Source organism: Microcaecilia unicolor, chromosome 10 (assembly GCF_901765095.1).
Source record: "Microcaecilia unicolor chromosome 10, aMicUni1.1, whole genome shotgun sequence".
Lineage (NCBI taxonomy): Eukaryota > Metazoa > Chordata > Amphibia > Gymnophiona > Siphonopidae > Microcaecilia > Microcaecilia unicolor.
The window spans coordinates 124,316,424-124,340,974 of NC_044040.1; the positions used below are offsets into that span (position 1 = coordinate 124,316,424).

A 24,551-nucleotide genomic window follows, 5' to 3' on the forward strand; every position below is an offset into this window, starting at 1 on the left:
CATTTTAAGTAACATACTATGTACTGTTATTTTAATATTTCTACTGCTGTAATTGTCTTTGCCTATGTTCATACACTGCTTAGGTGAATTTTTTCATAAAGGCAGTAAGTAAATCCTAATAAATCCTAAATATGCGCTCCTATCAACACTCAGTAGTAGTTTTAGAATCTCATTTTTGGAACATATTGGACAAAAATATGTATTATTTCTGCTTTTTTTTCTCATCACCCTTAACAGATATACTCTAATTGAATAGAAGCAACAGATAGAAAAAAAAAACATTTTGAAGTTGTTGACTTGGTTTGTGGATATTTTCCAACAGAATACCCCTGAAGCAAAGTTAAAAGACAACTTTTTCTGATAATGTGTAATTTTACCAGAATGATTACGTTTTGAAGATGGAGGGACATTAAGCTGCAATATTATACAATATTCTCAACATATTTTTACTATCAGATATGTGGCATGGAACAAAAAGCTAAAAAGTCAAATTGTACTTTTTGAAAATCAATCCTTAGCACATCTATTTGAAAATGACTTAAAAAACTGATTACTTGATAGAAAAATTTCCTGTTTCTTTGCAGGCTTCTTCAGATTTTATTGGAGCTTTCTTAACATCAAGAACCAAGGAGCCATAGTTTTGTCCAGTTGAATCCGGCTCAGACTTCACTAGAAAGTAAAGTGACAAGACATTACATGTAATGAACTGGATACTTCACAAATGACCAAGAAAATAATTTATGTCCTTTAATGGTGGTGTTTTCAGCACATTCTTAACACAATTTAAAAGTGCAGCCTAAATATCAACTGTCGGTGTGACGCCATGATCCTCACATCAAGCTTTCAACACTTTCTATGAGCTGTATTTTTCCACACTGCCAAGGAAGACAAGGACCCTGATCTACTGGAGACATTGATCTGGGTAGCATTTTAGCAGATATCTCACCTCTTGAGTTATTATGCATTTGTCCCAGATATTTACAGCAAACATCATGATGGTCAGTGATGAACATCTTCTGTTTCTATTTTAGAAAGAACTTCAAGCCACTGACCTAAGTCTCTGACACAGTGAGAAAGCAAAGTTGTTTACCTTTAACAGGTGTTCTCCGAGGATATCAGAATATCAAGCCCTCCCATATGGGTGATTGTCATTTGACTAAATCTGGACTGCAAAAACATAAAAAAGGCTCTAAGAGCTTTCTAGAGCAATGCACCATGCATTTGTGGGATTTCCTGCATCAGTGTCATTGTGTTGGGCCACCTCAGTTTCGTGTAAAGCTATTATTTGGAAGAGACCATTTTTATGGGAGGTGGGTGAATGTGAGGGAATGAGTGGCACAGTAGTAGGTGTCCCTAGAAACACTCTTCCACTGAGCTTACAGTTCAACCTCACAGCAGCAGTAGCCTAGTGGTTAGTGCACTGACCTGAGAACTTGGGGAACTAGATTCGATTCCCACTGCAGCCCCTCCTACTGGGCAAGTCACTTAACTCTCCATTGCCCCAGGTACAAAAACATAGATTGTGAGCCCTCTAGGGACAGAGAAAGTACCTGAATATAAAGTGTACAGCGCTGAGTACATCTAGTAGTGATATAGAAATGATTAGTAGTAGTAGTATTTTAGGCTGCCTGGCCAGAAGGGCAGGGCTCAACAGTGAGCAGAAAGTAAAAGCCCTTGGGCAGATCAGAAAAGAGAGACCCTGGATCATAGGGTTATCATATGGCTCCAGAAAAAGGACAGACTGAGCCAGTCTGGATTTTACTTCCATTGCTTTTGTTGTAGGATTGTTGTAGGAGGTGGAAGGCCTCCAAATATTTAATATAGAGTTGGAAGGCCTCCAAATATTTAATATACAGAATTAATTTTCTCATATTGGACAGAGAGGAATGAAGGCTTCCAAATCATGAGAAACAGAGCTTGCTGGAATAGCAATTACACTTTACCTCCCCCCTCTTGCCAAGCCAGGTGAATTGTAAATCTGAATTGCCCCCAATCTCACCCATTAAGTGTGACCGGTCTCAGTGAAATTCAGGTGACAGAATTCTTTTCCCATGCCCCTTGGAAGTAAGGCTGCAGTAAGTTTACTTTTGTCTCTTGTTTTAGAATAAGGGGAAATACTAAGATAAAAGATCATAGGTTCTGAGAAATATATCCTTGTGTAAGAAAAGCTGTAAAGATGGACAAACAGACCAAATGTTTTCCTCAAAACAGATGCTATGTATTTCTTTATTGACGGGAGATCCTGACTGACTGTGGGATACTAATTGAGGAGGTGAGGGAAGCCCTCCCCTCTCTCTTGCTCTTTTGTACTGTAAGGGAAAGAAAGTTCTATATATTATGTCTTTGTCAGATAAGAGGTTGGTCAGTGTCTAGTGCACTCTGCCCCATGCCAGGGGATGGAGAGCCTGACCTGATCATTTCCATTGTCCTTTCATGTTTTTTCTCCTCTTTTCTATACTAGACTATACTTGAATATTTTCTTATTTTTTTATCCTAATCTCTGGATAATTAAATAAACCTGTGTTAACCCCAGGAAGCGCTTCCTTGGTCTCTTTTTGTCTTTGTTGCAGTCTAAATAGTGCTACCAGTTGTCTGGTTCTTTTAAGGTATCGGTCGAGGGGATTGCATTTGTGTGAGTAGTGCCCAGCCGTGATTAGAGACTCTGGAGGCGGCAAGAAAAGCACAAACACTTTCAATGGAAGCAAAACATGGACTGGATCAATGTGTCCTCCTTTTTCTGCAGCCATAGCCACCGAGAGGAGAGGGCGGGGGGGGGGGGGGGGGGGGGGGGGAAATTCCCTGGGCCTCCAAGGGGGGCCCGGCGCTGCAGTCCCACCCGCCCTCCGTCGTCGACCGTCTGCCCCCTGCATTGAAATCGCAGTCTCACCTCCGTGAAAGCAGCGCTACAGGCAGCAGAATGCCTCCCTTCAGCCCTCCTTCCCTCCCTGTGTCCCGCCCTCGTCTGACATAACTTCCGCGAGGGCGAGACACAAGGAGGGAAGGAGGGCCAAAGGGAGGCGTTCTGCTGCCTGCAGCACTGCTTTCACGGAGGTGAGACTGTGATTTCAATGCAGGGGGCCCAGCCCGGACGGAGGGAGCGACGGCGACCTTGGGGGGTGGAGGTGGAGGGGGGAGCGGCAGCGACGACCTTGGAGGGGTGGAGGGGGGTGCAGTGGCTGTGGCGATCTCGGGGGGGGGGGGAGCGGTGGCGACTTCAGGGGGTGGAGGAGGGAGTGGCGGTGGCGACCTCGGGGGGTGTGGCGGCAGCGACTTTGGGGCGCTGAGGGCAGCAGGGGTGGGGCCTCGGGGGCGTCCTTGCCCCGGGCCCGGCCCAGTCTCTCAGCGGCCCTGTCTGGAGCCATATGGTAACCCTACCCTGGGAGGACAGATGCTGCCCTAGAATACAGGTCTCCCCTGCTTGTGTGTAAGCCACCAGAATCTGACTAAGGTAGGCTAACCTTTGAGATTTACAAGAATGCTGTTGTGAGGGTCTGGCTGGAGGCAGACCTGTGTTATGAAACCCTGTAAGTAGCTGGGTATGTGTACTGTGGACTTAAGGCTGTCAGCTACAAGCCTGTTGCCTTTGAACCTGAGACTTTATTCGTTACTTTGCTGTACCTGTGCAGTAACAGGATTCAGTGCTTAGTTAATAAAGGAGCTTTTGTTCATTTCTACTTTGCCTGGCTATATTTAGAGAAGGCCTCCAGCACCAACTCAGCTCACACAATCACATATGGTGCAGTTTGGGGATCTTTCAGCCTTTGCAGAAGAGACAACCCACTGATCTCCAGGGCTGGGGGGCCTCAGTACATTTTGTGGGGAGAGTTTTATACAAAAGGCTAAGGAGATTAACTCCGCCTTAGAGAGGGAAAACACAAAAGCTAGTAACCGCTGGACAAGCAGAGTTTTTTTCCCCTCTCTCTCTCTCTGGGGTTCAGAAAGTGTGCAGTGCTGAGTGCGCTCTGCAGCAACAAAGAAAACCTGGCATGGAGGAGTTAGAGAAGTACAGCAGAGTGTGTTTGTGGTTGCTATACAAGCCACTCATAGCCAGGAGAGTGGCAAGGTTGAAGGAAGAGCAGTGGAAGACTATTGTGGCTTGAGAGAGAGAGAGAGAGAGAGAGATACAAAGGAAGGGTTCTGACAAGTGCAGGTTTGATTAAGCTGCTAAATACACCTCATGAAAAGCAGTACATGAGTGAGAGAAGCTGGTCTGAATGAAGAAAGCTTCCCTGAGAAAGTGAAAGTGAAGTTGGTGATGGAGCAGTGAGGAAAAGCCAATCCAGATTCTAGGACTGCAGCTGCTATTGAGAAGCTGGTTCTGGGATATAGCAGAGCAGAAGAATAAAGTTACAAGCTGTACACAGAGTAAAGTATTGAAAGCTGAACTGCTGCCAGAGAAGCTGCAGCTGGAGTAGTTTAGGAACTTGGGGCCAGATGCACTAAACCTAATGAGCCAGCAATGTGGTTTTTAAACTATTTCTAGCCAGTTTAGCAAGCACACGGCATGCAGAAAAGGGCTCTCCGAGCTATTTTCCTATCATGGTAGTAGTTAACGAAAACAGAATGCAAAGCTATTATAATGAGCTAATTACTATACAATTGTGCTAGCAAGGCAATGCACAGCCGTTTTCCGACCAGATGCACAGAAGCAAACCCTACCTTCAGTGCTGAAATCTTAAAGTGAGGTCTGGGGGCTGTCGGTCCTGACAGTTCTTCATTGCTGGAAGTATTCCACAGCCACCTTTGCCACTCCAGCAGGAGAAGGACCCTGGGAGAGAGGAGACGCGACAGAGCAGGGAAGGCAGTGAAGTGTTTGGAGCCCGGAGGGATAAAAATGCCTGGTAAAGAGTGCCTTCCATCTGTCTGTAGCAAGCATTTCTGTTTAATCACCACTGCTCTCTCCCCCTAATGGAAGTTTGCTGCACCTCAAACACAGCAGTTAAAAAAAAAAGAAGTTTTGCACGGCTCAGCTACAAATCTCCCACTCCATCCCCGGAGCTCTCCTGCTTGTTCCGCCTCCTCATGTTCCAGCAGCCAATCACAGCGCGTTTAGCTTCTCTGGTGTCAGCTAAACTCGCTGTGATTGGCAGGCAGCAGGCACTTCTCATAGCAACTGGAGGAGTGATTTCCTGCCTCGTCTGTTTGCAGCACAACAGTTCCCCAATGCTGTATGCTGCTCGGCAGTTTTCAGAAAAGTTTTTAAGAAAAAAAAAAGTTTCACACGGCTTATATACACACAGCTTCTGTGTGTGTATGAAACCCGCTCTGAGCATGCGCAGATCAGCTGTGCTTAGCGACTGGCTGATCTGCACATACTCAGCTGACCGACTGGCTTCCCCCTCAATGAAGTAAATCGCATTCAAATGAGCTAACAGCGAGCAGCTCATTTGCATGCGATTTCCTTCATGCATGCCCAGCTTTCTCAGAATCAGTTTGCAGCAACAAGGATCAGTAAGGTAAGAGCTTTTTGCGGGGGTTTTAGTGCATCTAGGCCTTGGTTTGGAATGGAAGTTACAGGCAGAACTGGAGCTAGGTATCCTGACACAAGGCCAGTTCCTGAATACACAGCAGATCAGAGGGAGTAAGAGACTACAAGCTGTGGGCTGAAGATAGAAGTTGCTGCATTGTAAGCTGCAACTGGAACAGTTGGAAATCCTGGCGTGGAGTAGTTGTTGCAAGCCAGCACTCCAGCATATACTGGTGGGAGACCAGTGAGTGTGCATTAAGGATTGAAGAAGTAAGACTCCAGGATGGGCATTTGGGACCAGGAGTGGCACGAAACCTGGTTAGCCCTGCAGCAATGCCCTGTAAATTCAGAGGACTACTGGCCCTGGGAGTGGGGCACTGCTGATGAACAAGAAAAGGCCAAAAAGAGGGCCATGAAACGGTCACAAGTGGTGACTGGCAGGCAGTGTACTGGAGTAGCCAAAAAGGCACCAACAGGAAGGAAGATAAAGGAGTCTCCAAGGGAAAGCAAGTTAAGTGACCAGCCAAAAGTCAAAGGGCTTCAAGGAGGTTAAGTTACCTGACAAAGGCAGGAAGCTAGAAGCCAGACAAGTGGGTGGGCAGCAAGTGAAAGTGATGCCTGGGTAAAGGAGTGAGTTGCAACCCAAGCCCAGAAGCCCCAAGAAGAAAAAGGGGACCGGTCATGCACAACAGGTAGAAGTTAAGTGCCTGTCTCACGTGCAGCTCAAGAGGTAGAAATAAGTCAACCACTGTCTAGGAGTGACTGAAGACCCTGACTGACTGTCTGCCATGGTGTCTTAGCCAGGGGAAGAGAAAGAACCCCTTGAGGATCACTCGGTAGAGGTTCAGGACCAACTCAGGCTCTAGCTAGTGAGTTGCAGGAGGCAGACCGCTATATCAAAATGCTGTCAGATGAATTGCAGCAAGCCTCTGAGTATGCATGTCAAATAAGGGAGAAAAAGAAGACCCTCCCTCAACAACTGATAGAGGCTAAGGACCAGTTGTAAGGACAAAGAGAAAAGTGGAATGAAGACCAGGCCAGGCTGCAGGACCTGGCAATAGGAAAACAAAAAAGGAGGAGGAGAACCCTCACGTAAACAAAGCAATGGACAAAAAAGTGAGGACACCTCGGATATCAGGAAGTCTTTAATATAAATAGCTTAAAACGACCCGACACGGCCGTGTTTTGGCACGGAAGCCCTCAGATATCTAAGGGTGTAAATACCTTGTGATTTATGCACATTATACACGAGTAATATTCTACCCTTGTTTCAACTTGCAAAAATGAAATTGCAGACGTGGGGAGCATATCCTTTAACCGCCTGGGGACGAATATCTAGCTAATATGCTACTGGTCCCAAAGTGGCTATATACCTTACAAATGCTCCCCTTATGCCTAAAAAGACAAGATGAGCGTAAACTGGGTCAGCTATTACAAAAAATTATTTGGAGAGGGAAGAGAACCCATCTGTCTTTGCAATTAGTACACACGCCAAAGACACATGATGGAATGAGTCATTAATATTCGATACTTAACAATAGCCAGCGGGATGCGTCATATAAACGACTGGTACAGAGACAAAGGTGATTTTTCTGTAACTGGAGTGGAAACAACATTGTTATCAGGTATTCATTTTAGTCATATCCTGCATACAAGAACTAAATTACCTTCTCATACTTTTTCTCATAACCCTCTGTTTAAAGCCTCCAGAGAAGTGTGGTGCTGGGTGTGCCATCACCGTTTTTTTTGTATCACTGACTCCATATTTGTCAATATGCAATAATCCTGCTTTTCCACCAGGTCCGGGACAGAGTATATTTCAGCAATGGGCGAAAAAAGGATTGCAATATTTGCTGCAGGGGCTTGACTCAGAGGGCCATTTGAAGCCTTTTGCAGAATTAAGCCAAGAATATCACTTGCCTCCAAACTCTTATTTTTCCTACCTTAGCTTAGACCAGTGGTTCCCAAACCTGATCCTGGAGGCACCCCAGTCACTCAGGTTTTCAGGATATCCACAGTGAATATTCATGTCTCTTCTGCCAACACCGCTGGACAAGTGGACAAAAAGAAACAAAAGGTAGCGGTGGTTAGAGATTCTCTTCTAAGAGGTAATGAAGCGTTCATCTGCCAACCAGAAATGTTGTCCAGGGAGGTGTGCTGTCTGCCTGGTGCCAAGATTCGTGATGTTGTGGAAAGACTGCCTAGACTCATCAAGCCTACTGACCACTCTCCTATGCTACTCATCCATGTTAGCACAAATGAAACTGCTAAGTATCCTACTGAACATATCATACGAAACTTAATGGCTTTGGGTCAGAGGGTGAAGCACCTAGGTGCACAGGCGGTGTTCTCATCGAAGGTAAAGGCTGAATGAGAGAAGCTTGCATCCTGGAGATAAATGTGTGGCTGCGTGGATGGTGATGACAAGAGTGCTTTGGCTTCCTAGACCATGAGATGATTTTCCAAGCGCTACTGAGCAGTGATGGTGTCCATCTATCAAGGAAGGGACAGAGTGTCTTCAGCAACAGACTGGCTAAAGTACTAAAGAGGACTTTAGTACTAAAATTGATGGGGATGGGTAAAAAAAGGCCACAAAGCCATTAATAACCCCAAGGAAGGTAGGACATCAAGTGCCCCTACAGAAGAAGAAAAGAAGAGTAACAACTGAAGAGCCTTGTATATCAATGCCCGTAGTATGGGAAACAAAGTTTTAGATCTAGAGGCTACAATGATGGAAGCAGACTTGGATTTAGTGGCAGTCACGGAGAAATGTTTCAAGGTGAACCATGACTGGGATTTTGATATACCTGGCTATAATCTATTCAGGAAGGACAGAGTAGGAAAAAAGGGTACAGGAGTGGCATTATATGCTAAGAATGATATTAAAGTAACAGAACTACAGGACACGTGGGATATGAAAGAAGTGCTGTGGGTTAAACTGGAAAGAGGGAAAGGAAAATGTATCTATATCGGAGTAATATACAGGTCACCCTCACAGTCGGAGGAAATGGACAGAGACTTAATTGAAGACCTCCACAAGATAGCTAGGAAAGGGGAAGTACTACTGATAGGTGACTTCAATATGCCGGATGTTGATGGGGCGTCCCTGCTGCGGGGTCGTCTAGAAGCAAAGACATCTCGGATTCCCTACAGGAAGAATTGTTTCAGCAGTGGATAACGTAACCGACACGGGATGGAGCTATTCTGGACTTGGTTCCTGCAAATGGAGAGAATGTCTCTGATGTCAAAGTGGGAGACCATTTGGCATCTAGTGATCACCGAATGGTGTGGTTCAATATTAAAACAGGGGAGAGGGCTCATTCGAGTTTGAAGGTCCTGGATTTCAAAAGAACTAACTTTGCCAAGATGGAAGAATTTCTCAAGGAAGAGTTAGTAGGATGGGAACAGCTGAAGGAAGTAGAACAGCAATGGACAAAACTGAAATAAGCTATATTAAAAGGCAACTAACCTTTATGTCATAGGCGCCCTGTGTAAGAGGCTTGGGGAGGCTAAGCCTCCCCAGCTCAACTGTGACCTACTTTCCCTGCCTTCTCCTCTAATTCAGCAGGGCAGGAACAACAAAATTGTACTTTCCTCTCCCTGCTGGTGAGCCGACCCTCCCCTGTCCAGCTAATTCTTAGGGGCAGGCCGTCTTGCCTGCCCGCTGCCGGCGCTGACCCTCCCCCGCTGCCGGATCGCTCTTTAAAAATGGCCGCCAAGACTTCTGCTGAAGTCTTGGAGGCCGCCCTTGTAAGTCTCGGCGGCCATTTTGAACAGCGATCCAGCAGCGGGGAGAGTCAGCGCCGACAGCAGGCAGGAAAGACTGGGGATCTTTCCTGCCTGCCCCGAAGAATCCGCTGGACAACCTGGGTGGCTGGAGGGGGGCAGGGGAGAAGGGAGTCGCTGGACATGGGTGGGTGGGTGGCTGGAGGAGGAGGGTGGCAGGGGAGAGAGGAGAGTCACTGGGAATGGGTGGCTGGAGGGGGGCAGGGGAGAGAAGGGAGTTGCTAGACATGGGTGGCTGGAGGGGGAGCAGGGGAGAGAAGGGAGTCGCTGGGCATGGGTGGATGGGGGGGCAGGGTCGCTGGACATGGGTGGATGGAGGGCGGGGCAGGGAAGAGGAGGGTCACTGGACATAGGTGGATGGAGGGCGGGGGAGAGGAGGGTTGCTGGATTTGGGTGGATGGAGGGCAGGGCGGGGAGAGGAGGGTCGCTGGGCATGGGTAGATGGAAGGCAGGGCGGGGGAGAGGGTCACTGGGCATGGGAGGAGTGCAGGGCGGGGGAGAGGAGGGTCGCTGGACATGGGTGGATGGGAGGGGAGGGCAGGGGAGAAAGAAGAAATGCTGGACATGGATGGAGGGGAGAGAGGAGTGAGGAAGGAGATGAGATGAGGGAAAAGGAAGAGGAGAAAAACTGCACATGGATGAAGAAAATAGGTAGAAGCTGGATCCACTGGACAGTCAAGTCTGCGGAGGACCAGAAATTAAGAAGAAAGGAGGAAAGGAAAGAAATAAATGGAAAGGAAGCCCTGGAAGAGGACAGATAGCAGCAGAATCGGATACTGGGCCAGCATGATCAGAAAAACAAAGTCACCAGACAACAAAGGTAGAAAAAATAATTTTATTTTCATTATAGTGTTTGGAATATGTTCACTTTGAGAATCAGGTGCTCAACATTAAAAGTTTATATTTATTTACTTATTTATGGCATTTTATCGCACATTAAACATGAATTAGATTGGAACCTGGGATCATTTAATTTTTTTTCCTGGAGTAATGCATTGCCCCCCCCCCCCAGGCTCTCTCCCCGGCTATAGCCAGCTCTGCAATTTGGGGGGGGGCACAGAGGGGGACCGGGGAGAGAGCCTGTTGTTAAACATTTACCAGCACACCACTGCATAGGGGCAATGTTGGATGGTGGTGAGGGGCAAGACAGTGGGGCAATACTGGTTTGGGGCAGAGAGAGAGAGAGAGAGAGAGGTTTTATAAGTTAAAATAAAAATAAATATTTTATTTCATGCAGATCTCCTTTGTTTAAACATAACTAAATGGGCTATAAGCCCCTACTGTAGTCCATTGGTTTTCTTGTATTTTGTTCTTGTGATGACTTATACTGTATCAAAATTGAAAACTCTTATCTCTATCTAGTTGTTAATAGAAGGAGCTCATTGTGAACACTATCCACCCTAACAGGTTGTTTTGTGGCTGTACATGAGGAATTGTGATATTATGATCCCTTGTTTCATATTGAAATATTTCATATTGAAATATTGTTTCATATTGTAAGCCACATTGAGCCTACTGCTATGCGGGGAAATGTGGGATAAAAATGTAATAAATAAAATAAATAAAAAATATTGTTGATGGTCTGTGTTTACTGTATGGTGGTATACTGTTGTATTAGGGTCTGCCCAGTGTAATATTTACTGTGCTGCCTTTTCATGCATAATGTTAGTTCACTAATGTGACCATTTCATTTTGGGATTTTCAATGAAAGGAAATAGCAGTGTTTAATAATTGATAACATGTTTGAATAGTATGCATTGGTTAATATGTGTTTTGAACAACCACTTTATTCTTTGACATATGATACATATCTAATATCTAAATTTAATAAAAGGTATTAATTGTGACTATTTTACTTTTACTTATTTTTTTTCCTGTGTGTTGTCAGACAATTATGGATATAAGCCCCACCCCTGGCACCACCCCTAACTCTGCCCCCTTTAGCCTCCCCAAACAGTTGGGCCACCGACCGCCTATGCTTTATTCTAGAAAATTACATAAAAGTAAGAGGAAAAGAAGGCCACTCTGGTTCTCGAACATAGTAGATGAAAAGATAAGGGAAAGGAGGTTAGCCTTCACACATTATAAGATGACTTGAAAAGATGAAGACAGGCGAGAATACCTGGATAAGCAAAGAGAAGCTGGAAAAGCTGTCAGGCAAGCGAAGAGGCAAATGGAAGAAAAGATAGCTAATACGGTAAAATTAGGGGATAAGACCTTTTTCAGATATGTAAATGACAGGAGGAAGTTCCATAATAGCATTGTGAAGCTCAAAGCTGAGGGACAGAAATATGTGGAGAGATAAAACTGAACTGCTTAGCAATTATTTCTGCTCTGTGTTCACAGATGAAAGGCCGGGGGTAGGACTGCAGAAAACAAATGCTAAAGGGGATGGAAGTATGTTAGGTAGACAAAGACCCGTCCACAGAGGACTGTGTTCGTGAGGAGTTAGCTAATCTAAAAGTAGACACAGTGATGGGGCCTGATGGGATGCACCCGAGGGTGCTCAAGGAACTCAGAGAAGTTCTGGTGGCTCCGCTGACCCTCTTCAATGCTTCCTTAGAGACTGGAGTGGTCCCGGAGGAATGGAAAAAGGTGAATGTGGTTCCTTTGCACAAGAGTGGAAGTAAGGAGGAGGTTGGGAATTACAGACCTGCCAGTCTGACCTCGGCAGTGAGTAAACTAATGGAAACGCTACTAAAGTGGAGAATTGTGATGTTTCTCGAATTGAATGAAATGCAGGACCTGAGGCAGTATGGCTTCCACTAGTGGAAGGTCATGTCAGACGAATCTGACTGACTTCTTCAACTGGGTGACCAAACAGTTGGACATGGGAGGGGCGTTAGATGTGGTAGATTTCAGCAAAGGCTTTGACACGGTTCCGCAGAGGCGACTGACAAATAAATTGAGTGCCCTCGGTATGGGACCTAGAGTAACTGACTGGGTTAAAAATTGGTTAAATGGAAGGAGACAGAGGGTAGTGGTAAATGGAGCTTGCTCTGAAGAAAGGCATGTTATCCGTGGAGTACCGCAGGGATCAGTCCTTCGGCCAGCTCTTTTTAACGTCTTTGTGAGCAATATTGCAGAAGGGCTGTCTGGTAAGGTTTCTGTGTTTGCGGATGATACCAAACTCTGCAACAGAGTGGAAACCCTGGGGGGTGTGAACGACATGAGGAAGGACCTAGTGAAGCTGAAGGAATGGTCTGATATTTGGCAACTAAGATTTAATACTAAAAAATGCAGGGTCATTTACTTGGGTCACAAGAATCTGAGGGAACGGTACAATATAGGGGGTGACGTGCTTCTGTGTACGAAAGAAGAGGAGGATTTGGGGGTGATTGTATCTGATGACCTTAAAGCTTCCAACCAGGTAGAAAAAGCGACGGTCAAATCCAGAAAGGGAAAGGGGGAAAAGGGAAATGAGACTTGATATACCGCCTTTCTGAGGGTTTTCCAACTACATTCAAAGCGGTTTACATATATTCAGGTACTTATTTTGTACCAGGGGCAATGGAGGGTTATGTGACTTGTCCAGAGTCACAAGGAGCTGCAGTGGGAATTGAACTCAGTTCCCCAGGATCAAAGTCCACTGCACTAACCACTAGGCTACTCCAAGGATGCTTGGGTGCATAAAGAGAGGGATGACCAGCAGGAAAAAGGAGGCGATAGTGCCCTTGTATGTCTCTGGTGAGGCCCCATTTAGAGTACTGTGTGCCGTTCTGGAGACCGCACCTACGGAAAGATATAAACAGGATGGAGTCGGTCCAGAGGGTGGCTACAAAATTAGTATGCGATCTTGAACACAAAAAATATAGGGACAGGCTTATGAACCTCAACATGTATACTCTGGAAGAGAGGAGATATAATAGACACGTTTAAATATCTCAAGGGCATTAATGTACAGGAAGTGAGCCTTTTTCAACTGAAGGAAAACTCTGGAACGAGGCGGCATATGATGAAGTTTAGAGGGAACAGGCTTAGGAGTAATCTAAATAAGTATTATTTCACAGAAAGGTTGGTGGAAGCGTGGAATGGCCTCCCGGTGGAGGTTGTGGACTGTATCTGAATTTAAGAAGGCATGGGATAAGCATGTGGGATCGCTTAGGAAAAGCAAGAGTTAGGGGTTATAGAGAATGGGTAGACTGGATTGGCCATTTGGCCTTTATCTGCCGTCATGTTTCTAGAATGGACAGATTTGACTGAAGACGTCCAAGACACATTGACAGAGGCTTACATGTTAGGTGCCCAGTTAGCAGTTCCTCTAGCATTACATCACCAATATTTCAAAGATATAACCCATGATCTGGATTACACGAGGCTGGCAGCTCGTTAGGAGGAAGATCTCCAGTGTGCCCTTCCCAAACAACATTTATAGGCCTTTATCCAAGGGATATATAAATGGTATAAGGCTGAATCTTTGCAAGAGTTGCTATACAAATTTGCTTTCTGGCTGCATATTTCTCCATCTCGAGCATTTAAAACTACAATCACGCATACTGCTGCAGCCTAAGTGTCACTGGCTTAATGCGACTCTTGGCCACCAATTTTGGCACTGCAGAGGAGTGGTAAACCTTTGGCAAAGCATCTTACAAAATATGGATACTGATGTACCTGAAAAGTTGTTACTGTGAGTTTTTGCCTCTGCGGCAGGGGCGTAGCCAGACACCCAATTTTGGGTGGGCCTGGGCCCAAGATGGGTGGGCAGAAGAACCCCACCCAGTCCTACAGGTGATTTGGTCTCTCCTTCTCTTGCCTACGTGCCATATGGTCTCAAACATCCCCCCTCTCCCGCATACCTTTTAAATAGCAGATTTTCACTGGCAGTGAGAAGCAACTAATACACACTGGTCATGTTAGCCCTACAGCCTTCCCACTGCTGCAACTTCCTGTTTCCGCATAGGTGGGAATACGTCAGAGGGAAGGCTATGGGGCCGGTGTGAGCAGTATGTATCAGTCGCTGCTTGCTGCAGGTGAAGATCTGCTATTTACAAGGTATGCAGGAGGGACAGTTGTTGGGAGTTTTCAGCTAGTGGGGCTTCGGAATCCCTGCCAACCACATCATACATGTGCTGCTACTGGGTGGGCCTGAGTCCAAAGTGGGTGGGCCTAGGCCCACCCTTGGCTACGCCACTGCTCTGCGGCAAGTTTTCTTCAATTTTACTTTTAGCCTGTTATAGAGTTACCCTCTATGTGGGCAGGTAAAAACAAGCATGTTGTAAACATTTACTCATTATTAAGATATTCCCAGTTGCAGATTGAAATAATAGGTGGATGCTCTTACAGACTAATGACCTAACCTTCAATTTTGCCGATTTGCTGCTTTTTGTATCTAGTGCATTAAACATCAATATTTACTTATGTACAAGTGGACTAAGCTAAAAGCCAATTAATTTTGCAGATTGAACGGGTTATCCCCATTGGCCGCATGAACAACTGGACCAACCACCTCAGGTTAGTCCACTTCCATAAGACCATTCATGTGTACTTTTGCATTTTTTAAACCACGTTATTTTGGTTAGATAACGTACCTGGAGTGGAGGAGTAGCCTAAAAGTTAGAGAAGTGAGCTGAGAACCAGGGAAACCAGATTCATATCTTATTGCTACATTTTGTGATCTCAGGCAAGTTGGTTAACCTTCCATGCCTTAGGTACAAACTTAGGGGCCAATACTATTATCTTGTGTTAGAGCTGTACGCTAAAGCCGAGTGCACGGTTTCCTAACACAAACATAATGTAAAAACTTTGCTCCCCAATGTAGTAACCTAATGGTGTGCAAATAAGTTGTATACAAAAAGTTGCACTAAACAAGGAAGAGCACTGCATGAATGAGCATATGGGTATGAGCTAATTGCACACAACTGCTCAGTATGATCTGCACATGTGCTGAAATGCTTATATGTGCAGAAACAACATTATTCTGCACAATCCAGCACTTTACTACTTCCAGAGCTGCCAGGGGGCTCAATTTTTGAGAGGAAGATTTACAGGAAAATTTTCAGTCATGCTCACAGTCTCTCTCACTCCACCTAGCCCCACCGACTCCACGTCCTGGCAGGGCCGGTCTTAGCAAGTGTGGGGCCCTATGCAGACCAATTTGGTGGGGCCCCATCCTAGCCCCGCCCTAGCTCCGCCCCATTGATAAGATTATTTCATTTATAGAAAATTTTTTTATTTATGAAATTTCAAAAAAAGACAAGTGACGCTAAATTTCTACAAAAAAACTGATTGAAATAATAAGCACAATGCTATCATGAAACCTCCCCTCCCCAGAAATTATTCAGTTCAAGTCCACTACAATTAGTAGTTCCAATTCTCATACACCACACAGCACTTTGCCTTGAAATAAACTGTTGCTTTCCTCCTCAAAAACTCAAAGCAGTTATTACAATCACACAAGCAAAAACATATTGTACATTTTATGCATCTCCTCAACAGAAATAACATTTTCGATTGTTAGTTGTGTTGTGACTTATGAAACTTGCCACCAACAACTTGGTTTGGTTTTATTTTTAATAATTAAATAAATAAATAATAACCACTGTCTTATTTATGGTATTTTAAAGAACCTTTATGCATTAAAGGTTTACTACTATACTACTATTATTTAACATTTCTAGAGCGCTACAAAGTGTACGCAGCGCTGTACAAACACAGAAGAAAGACAGTCCCTGCTGAAAGAGCTTACAATCTAATAGACAAAAAGTAAAGCATTTAAATTAAAAATATTTAAGCAGTCAAGCACAAGAGAACAGTCACAGAAGGACTGAAGATGTTGAAGGGTGGTCAGTGTGATTAGGTGTAACTCTGGTTGGAGTAGTGGGAGAAGGTGATAGAAGAACAGAAATGGGTGATGTAAAAGTAATGAGTGGGTTGATAGGGACATGTCACTCTAGGGGTGGGTGGGTAGAGGGGTAGGGTGGGCGGGACTAAGTCTAAAGGAGGAGAAGGTATTCTCTGCAGCCTATCTGTGAGATGCAGGGTTGCCAGGTGGAAAATATTTTTCCAGCCTAAAGGAGCCCAAAATCCAGCCCAAAAACCGCCCAAACTCAAACCCCGCCCCTGACACCCCCGCCCCCGCGTCATCACCCCCGCCGTCATCACCCCCGCCCCCGCCGTCATTGGCCCCGCCTTCCCCGTCACTAACCCCGCCTTCCCCGTCACTAACCCCGCCTTCCCCGTCACTAACCCCGCCTCCCATGTCACTAACCCCGCCTCCCACGTCACTAACCCCGCCTCCCACGTCACTAACCCCGCCCAAAAACGTCACTAACCCCGCCCCGCCCCCGCCCAAAAACGTCACTAACCCCGCCCCGCCGAAAAAGCCACCTAAAAAAAACGCCCGAAGCACAAAAACCAGCCCAAAAAACCGCAACCCGCCGCGGGCAAAAATTTCCCGCGGCGGGTCGCGGAAAACCGCCCAATTGGGCGGTAAAACCGCCCACCTGGCAACACTGGTGAGATGGAAAATGCTCTCTGAAGCTCCTGCTATAAGTTGTTAGTTTTCTCTCCCTGAAAGAGATCCAAGCCACACCCACGAAGTTCAAACTGTCTGAGGGAGGGTGAGGGGAGGAAATGGCAGTGCTTGATGAAAAAGAGAGCTCAGTTTGATAGGAGATATACTATAGGATGTCATTCTGAGGCCAGGCTAAGTCTAAAGCAGGAGAAGGTATTCTCTGCAGCCTATCTGTGAGATGGAAAATGCTCTCTGAAGCTCCTGCTATAAGTTGTTAGTTTTCTCTCCCTGAAAGACATCCAAGCCACACCCACGAAGTTCAAACTGTCTGAGGGAGGGTGAGGGGAGGAAAAGGCAGTGCTTGATGAAAAAGAGAGCTCAGTTTGATAGGAGATATACTATAGGATGTCATTCTGAGGCCAGGCTAAGTCTAAAGCAGGAGAAGGTATTCTCTGCAGCCTATCTGTGAGATGGAAAATGCTCTCTGAAGCTCCTGCCAGGGTTGCCAGGTGGAAATTTTTTTTCCAGCCCAAAAAACAGCCCAAAACCCGCCCAAACACAAACCCCGCCCCTGACACCCCCACCCCCGTGTCATCACCCCCGCCCCCGCCGTCACCGGCCCCGCCTCCGACATCATCGGCCCCGCCTCCCCATCATCGGCCCCGCCTCCCACGTCATCGGCCCCGCCTCCCCGTCATCGGCCCCCGCCTCCCACGTCATTGTTAGTTTTCTCTCCCTGAAAGACATCCAAGCCACACCCACGAAGTTCAAACTGTCTGAGGGAGGGTGAGGGGAGGAAAAGGCAGTGCTTGATGAAAAAGAGAGCTCAGTTTGATAGGAGATATACTATAGGATGTCATTCTGAGGCCAGGCTAAGTCTAAAGCAGGAGAAGGTATTCTCTGCAGCCTATCTGTGAGATGGAAAATGCTCTCTGAAGCTGCTGCTATAAGTTGTTAGTTTTCTCTCCCTGAAAGAGATCCAAGCCACACCCACGAAGTTCTAACTGTCTGAGGGAGGGTGAGGGGAGGAAATGGCAGTGCTTGATGAAAAAGAGAGCTCAGTTTGATAGGAGATATACTATAGGATGTCATTCTGAGGCCAGGCTAAGTCTAAAGCAGGAGAAGGTATTCTCTGCAGCCTATCTGTGAGATGGAAAATGCCCAGTTAATCTGCTATGTAGAAGACCTGGGTTTGACTCCAGAGCTAAGCTTCTAACCAGCGCTGGAGCAGCTGTAGTTGCAGCTTTAACACCTACCCAGGGAAAGAGTCAGAGCAACTGTGCAACACACCTATTGGCTAAAAGCACACATGCAGGGTTCCAGAAAGAACTTGATGTCTGTGTCTCTCAACCAAATGTCTGTAGCATCATCATTCATACCTTCCTTGCCCGAATGGCACTGGGCAAACTTGCTCCAGGTAGCGGTGGTGGGTGCTCCACTTGAGACTTTCTAGTCGCACTTGACTCCCCCAGAATCGATGGCTCACCTCGAGGCTCCGACGACCACGCTCCAGCTCCTTTACCCTTCCCGCTCAATGACTCCTGCCCGCCCTCGCGGAAACAGGAAATACCATCAGAAGGAGGCGGGACATTGAGCGGGATTCGCGGAAAGGCGGAAGGGAAAAGCTGGGGTGAGCCGTTCTTCGTGCCTGCTGCTGCTGTGCTGCAGCTGTCTGTCTGTGTGTCGGGGCCGGGCCATCGCTGCAAGTTCTGCACTGTTGTTGTCCTGCTGGGACTGGGAGGCGGGAGTTGATGGCGGGCTAAGCGGGACCGGGGGGGGGGGCGCTGTGTGGGCACCGGTGGCGTGGCGGGAGGCAACGGAGCGAATCGGCGCGAGCGGGATCATGATTGATGATGATGCGGTCCGAGCGAGCGGGGGTCGGAGGGAGAGGCAGAGAGTTGAGGCGCGCCGCGCAGGGCCCCCTTAAGCGTGGGGCCCTATGCGGCCACCTCGGTCGCCTCTGCCTAAGACTGGCCCTGCCTCCTGGCTTACTAAAGTTCCGCAGCTAAGGCACCAACAAGCCACCTTCCCCTCTTGCAGCAGAAGATGTCAATAAAATGTAATCTCCTACTGCCACAGTCCTGCAATGAGAGCTGTGAGATTTTGTAGCTCTTAGAAAGAGACTGGTCCTAGGCAGAAGGAGAAGACATCTTATTACACATCTGCTGCTGCTAATGGAGGGGGAGACTGCTGAGCAGGAGTTCTCTGCTCTCCAGCGGGAGTGCAGTAGATGACCCTCGAAAGCAGGAGTGTCTCGCTGAATCCAGGAGACTTGGCAGGTCTGTATTTCTTGTGGCATGCTCCCCTTAACTTCTCATACCCTGCCTTTCTAGACCCTCTGATCAACACATCAGAGGCAAAAATGTGCATACACCATGCCATTATATATTTGCATAATTTTTTTGAATTGGGTGCAAGAAAAAAAAAATCACGCAAAGGTACTTACAAGACTTGGACTTAAAAGACTTATCTGATAATATGTATACATACAAAACCATAAAGCCATTAGAATTCAATCAGCATATTCAGTATGTGGGATGACAAATAATATTGAATTTGAACCTGCAGTTATCAATGCACTTATAAGTTTACAAATAGTTTTTTAAGGTGCTCTATGACCAAAATATTACTATAGATACATTATGTAATCATATCCAAAAGTTACTGTAATAAACCAAGTGAATAGCAATGGTTGCTAGAAACCAAGGAAGTGATGTTAAAGTTCTGTGAATACTAAGAGAGGGGAGGGTTGGTTATATAAGGCCAGCCTACAGACAAAGCGGCCATTTTTTCTTTGTTGTAGCTAGCTCTGCACATAGGTACTTCGTTTAAGAAATCTGTATGTACTTGTGCTTGTTGATCTTGGGTGCTCTCGCTTCTCTAATTAACTTGGGTCCAAATCAGTCATTTGCCTTTTGTGAGTTGGCCTTTTTCTGCAGTATTTTGTCAGTTTGTAATTCTAGAGCAGGAATCTCTGTGTGAAAATTGCTAGACATGGACAATGACAAAAATGCTGTGCATGTGGGAGTGAAGGAATATAAAATGCAGGTGATTGGTGGGGAGGGGACAGAGAGAGGTTGGTATATCTTGGAGTAATCAAATTGTATGTGGTAATGAGGCAGCCTGGACAGAGAAATCATATTAATTTGCTAATTCTGTTTAACTTTGGTTCAAGTCCTGTAAGTGGTAGAATGCCATCTGGTTTTAATTACTCAAAAGTCTAGCTTTTGCTAGACTAGAGGTTAGAAAGGTCAGTGAGAAATAAAACTTTCTTTGTCCCTTTTTGAGTGATGGATTGTTAATGCTAGTTCATAGGCATAATAAATAAACCACATCTGGATGCCATTCTAAGTAAGGCATACTGGACAGTCTCGAGGGGATCAGCAAGCAGGCAGTTTTAAAAGATTAGGCTAAATGCTGTTTAAATATTCTTGCTAATTTAGATTTTGTCTTATAAGGAATTCTGATTTCTGCTTATTTTAAAATATGTTTTATTCTGTTTAATTAATAAGTTCTATTTCTCTATGTAAAATATCTTTTCAATTCAATGTCTGACTTTCAAGTGAGATTTCCTACAGTTTAAGAGGTCATCATCTGGTTTGAATTATCCGCAGTCCTAGCTAGGTGAAAGAGGTCAGGAAAAGTCACCTCTCTTCCTTGATAGATTATAGTTAAGTGTAGGACTGGTCTCCTGAAAGTAATAACAAACCATGTCTGTGTGCCATTAAGCAAGACTGGCCCCTTGGCCCCTTAATGAATACCAGAGCCCAGTTAGTATGAAGTTAGCTGGGAATCTGAGAATTTAATAATAATAAAATGCAGGAGATAGGTGCCACATTGTCTAGTTTGAGAGGCCCCAGGTCGTAGGTCAGTTTAGGAAATATCTGAAACCTATGTAACTGATATTTTGAGTAAATGTGTAGAGATAATTAGTTCAAGACAGGGTAATCAATCTATTCTTTACCATCTGGTGAGAAAGGGGGGCTAGAGGGGTTTAGGACCATATATAAATGAGAACAGAAGCAGCTTACGTTAGAGACAGGAGAGCCAAGACACAGAGAGAGACAGACAGGAGACGCAGGACACAGAGAGACAAGACACAGAGAGCTGAAGAGAAGGAGAGTGCTAGCGCTGATGTCCTACTTTGTTTGCTGGCAAATAAAGAAGACTTCTCTCTTATTCTGGTGTGTGGTGTTTGACTCCTGAAGTACCACAGATTCTGCTAACAATAGTGGTAATTCCTGCATCAATTCCTGGTGTCAGAAGTGGGATACGAACCCTGCATCAATTTCTGGCACCCAACTGACTGAGGAACACTGACCGGGTATGTATTTTGTATTCTGTATTGTAATCCTAGGAAACTGTAAATCAGCCCCTCAAAAGTTGAGGGAAGGGGAGTCTGATCAACTCTCAGCGAAGGCCTTAGTACCTTCTAGTCTAGTGGGGACTAGCAGGGAAACCGTCAGAGCTTATCTGTATCTGAAAAATCTGAAATTGTTGGGTGGGATTTTTTGTACAGTGTGTGTGATGCATGAATGTTAAATGAGTGTGGACTTCTTATAGCTGCGGTTCTAGTTAACACAAGTTCAACTGGCCAGCGACGGAAGGAAGCGATTGTTGTTTGTCTACCTTGTGTCTCGGGACGTGTGGACCCCTTACCACACTTCAAAAAATTTCCCTTCCTTTCTGTGTGTTGTAACTGTAAGCATTATGGGGGGGACATCGTCTAGTCAAACTGGTACTCCCCTAGATTGTATGCTTAAGAATTTTAAGAAAGGATTTTTAATTAATGATTATGGACAGACTTTAAGTTTAAGTACTCTAAGAACTTTGTGTGAAGTTGAGTGGCCATCTATGGGAGTGGGGTGGCCCCCTGGTGGCAGCTTAGATATTGAAGTAATCCGGAAGGTCTACAGCATAGTTGTAGGAGAACCAGGATATCTTGAACAGCTCCCTTATATAGATTCCTGGGACAGCCTTGTCACTGACTCTCCCTCTTGGTTAAAAACTTATATGGGATCCCCGGTAAAGTTCATGCTGGGCCGCGTTCAAAGAAAGATTATTAGAAAATCTAAACTGGAGGAGGGAAAGAGTCCCAGGAAGCCTACCACCCAATCGGTGGCTTCCACCCCTACCCTGTCCAAGAAACCCATACTCTCTGATGACCGGATAGGCTTCTCCGGATAGTTCCTCCCCTTCTGTGCAAACCCCGCCACATCCTAGGTTGGACTTTTCAGCCAGCATCTACCCTCCTCTGCCACATCCTTCCCTGTTAACCTCCCATGACCCGCTTTGGGCCCCACTCCCTGACTCCTCAACTCCTGACAGCCCAGCCTCTCCCTATAGTACCCCTCCGCACTCATCAGGGGCCCAGCATCCCTTTCAATGGACTGAATCACCTGTGATCACCTCTCAGCCTATGAGTACCCCTCCCCATCCCTCAGGGGTTCAACACACCTCCCCTGAATGGGTTAGACCCGCTGCAATCACCTTTGAGCATGATAAGGGGGTAGCTCCTCGCTCTACCTCAGGTTGCATTCCCACCTCCTCGAGAGCTCTGCCCCTCCGTCAGGTAACCACCACTCGACCGGATCCTAATAATCAGGGTCAGGTTATACAGGCACAGGCCTACCAGTATGTACCCTTCACAACCACTGATCTCCTGAATTGGAAGACGCATTACCCCTCTTATACTGAAAAGCCTCAGGCAGTGGTGGATCTAGTGGCTAGTATTATGGCCACCCATAACCCAACTTGGACTGATTGTCAACAGCTCCTCCTGACCCTCTTCACAACTGAGGAGAGGCGGAAGATTTTACAAAATGCTGAGGCCATCACGCGAGCGCGTGTCCCCGAGGGGACACAGGACCCAGAGGAATGGGTTAGAGCTCGGTTCCCTCGCGCAGCTCCAGCTTGGGATTCAAATAACGGGCAGCACTATGAACTGTTGTCTGGCTATTGCCGGGACTTGCTGGAAGGTATGAAGAAAGGCGTAAAGAGGCCCATTAATCTGGCAAAGGCCTCTGAAATTCTCCAAGGGGCAACTGAATCCCCTGGGGCCTTTTTAGAGCGACTAATTGAAGCCTACAGAACATACACCCCATTTGACCCTGAGGCACTAGAAAACCAGAGAATGGTGAATAGTGCATTGGTGGCCCAGAGTATGCCAGATATCCGGAAGAAGCTGCAGCGTCAGGAGGGATTCACAGGGATGAATACCACCCAGCTAATTGAGATCGCAACAAAGGTTTTCGTTAATAGGGATCAGGAGATGCGCCGAGAGGCTGACCGGAAGATGCAGAAGAAGGCCGACCTCTTGGCGGCAGCCATTACTAATTCCACCCTTAACCGAGGTCGACCTCCAGCCAATGGGAAGCCGAAGTGGGACCCCGGACCGCCAGCCCGGCCTCGAGATTCCTTCAATCAATCCCGGCCACGAGGGGAGAATCCCAGACCACGATTGGAGAGGGACCAGTGCGCCTACTGCAAGGAAAGAGGGCACTGAAAAGATGAATGCCCCCAGAAGCGACAGGGACCGAGAAGGGGACCAGGAGATCGAGGAAGCCGAGGCCGAGTTCGAGAGGGAAGGTATGAGCCTTCTGAATCTGACATCATTGGGATAGCCGAGATGGAAGAATGGGATGAATAGGACAGACCGGGTTACTACAAACTGGGCTCCCAGGAACCCATGGTCAAGCTAACCATAGGGAGCCGCTCAATTCCATTCATGATTGATACAGGAGCTGAACACTCTGTTGTGACGGAGCGATTAGCGCCTGTGTCTGGAAAAACTGTCCGAGTGGTGGGAGCCACGGGGGTGCAGGACCGGAGGCCCTTCCTGACGACCCGTAGATGCCAATTAGGCTCACACACAGTCACTCATGAATTCCTGTATATGCCAGACTGTCCAATCCCTTTGTTAGGCTGGGACCTGCTGTCCAAGCTTAGGGCCCAAATTTCCTTCGACTCTGATGGCCAGACTTCGGTCTCCTTTCGGCCAACGACATCCAGCCCTAAGGGAATATTGAGTTTCTGCTGCCCCCTTGAAGAAGAATGGCGGCTGCATCAGTCGCATGGCCAAGTTGACCTACCCCTGGCCGATAGCTTCCAGGTCAATGGGGTATGGGCAGAAGATAATCCCCCAGGGTTGGCCCGAAATATTCCTCCTGTCCATGTAGATTTACTTCCAAGTGCCCGGCCAATCCATCTTCGCCAATACCCAATTCCCCGAAAGGCTCTGGAAGGGATTCAAGCACATCTGAATCGTCTGTTATCCCATGGAATTATTCGACCTTGCCAGTCTCCATGGAATACGCCACTGTTGCCAGTCCAGAAGCCAGGGACTGAGGACTACCGGCCAGTCCAAGACTTACGAGTGGTCAACAAATCCACTATTTCATTACACCCTGTAGTGCCTAATCCATATGTCCTGCTTGGATTGATACCTTCTGGAGCTACCCATTTCACGACACTGGACCTAAAAGATGCTTTCTTTTGTATTCGGGTGGCCCCCGCCAGTCAACTGCTTTTCGCCTTTCAATGGGAAAACCCAGTAACAGGACGGAAGCTTCAGTATACATGGACCCGCCTGCCACAGGGGTTCAAGAACTCCCCCACCATTTTTGGGACTGCCCTAGGACAAGACCTTAAGACTTTTAAATCTGAGCCTTCCAGGCGAGTTTTACTCCAGTATGTACTGTAGATGACCTCCTGATTGCAGCAGTGACCCAGGAAGAGTGTTTCGAGGCTACCAGAGAATTGCTGGAGTTACTCTTGGATGCGGGCTATAAGGTCTCACGCTCGAAGGCCCAACTCTGTCAGTCAGAAGTGAAGTATCTGGGCTTC

At 46.5% G+C, this 24,551-nt stretch overlaps 1 protein-coding gene across 1 annotated transcript in view; it reads right to left on the bottom strand.

The window, feature by feature from the left end:
* The window catches only part of YEATS2 (YEATS domain containing 2), a 1,439,149-nt gene that overhangs the window by 205,068 nt on the left and 1,209,530 nt on the right, over positions 1 to 24,551 (bottom strand). The window contains 1 exon segment of the mRNA XM_030217135.1: positions 555 to 669. Within this exon segment, the coding sequence (XP_030072995.1) occupies positions 555 to 669 (115 nt within the window).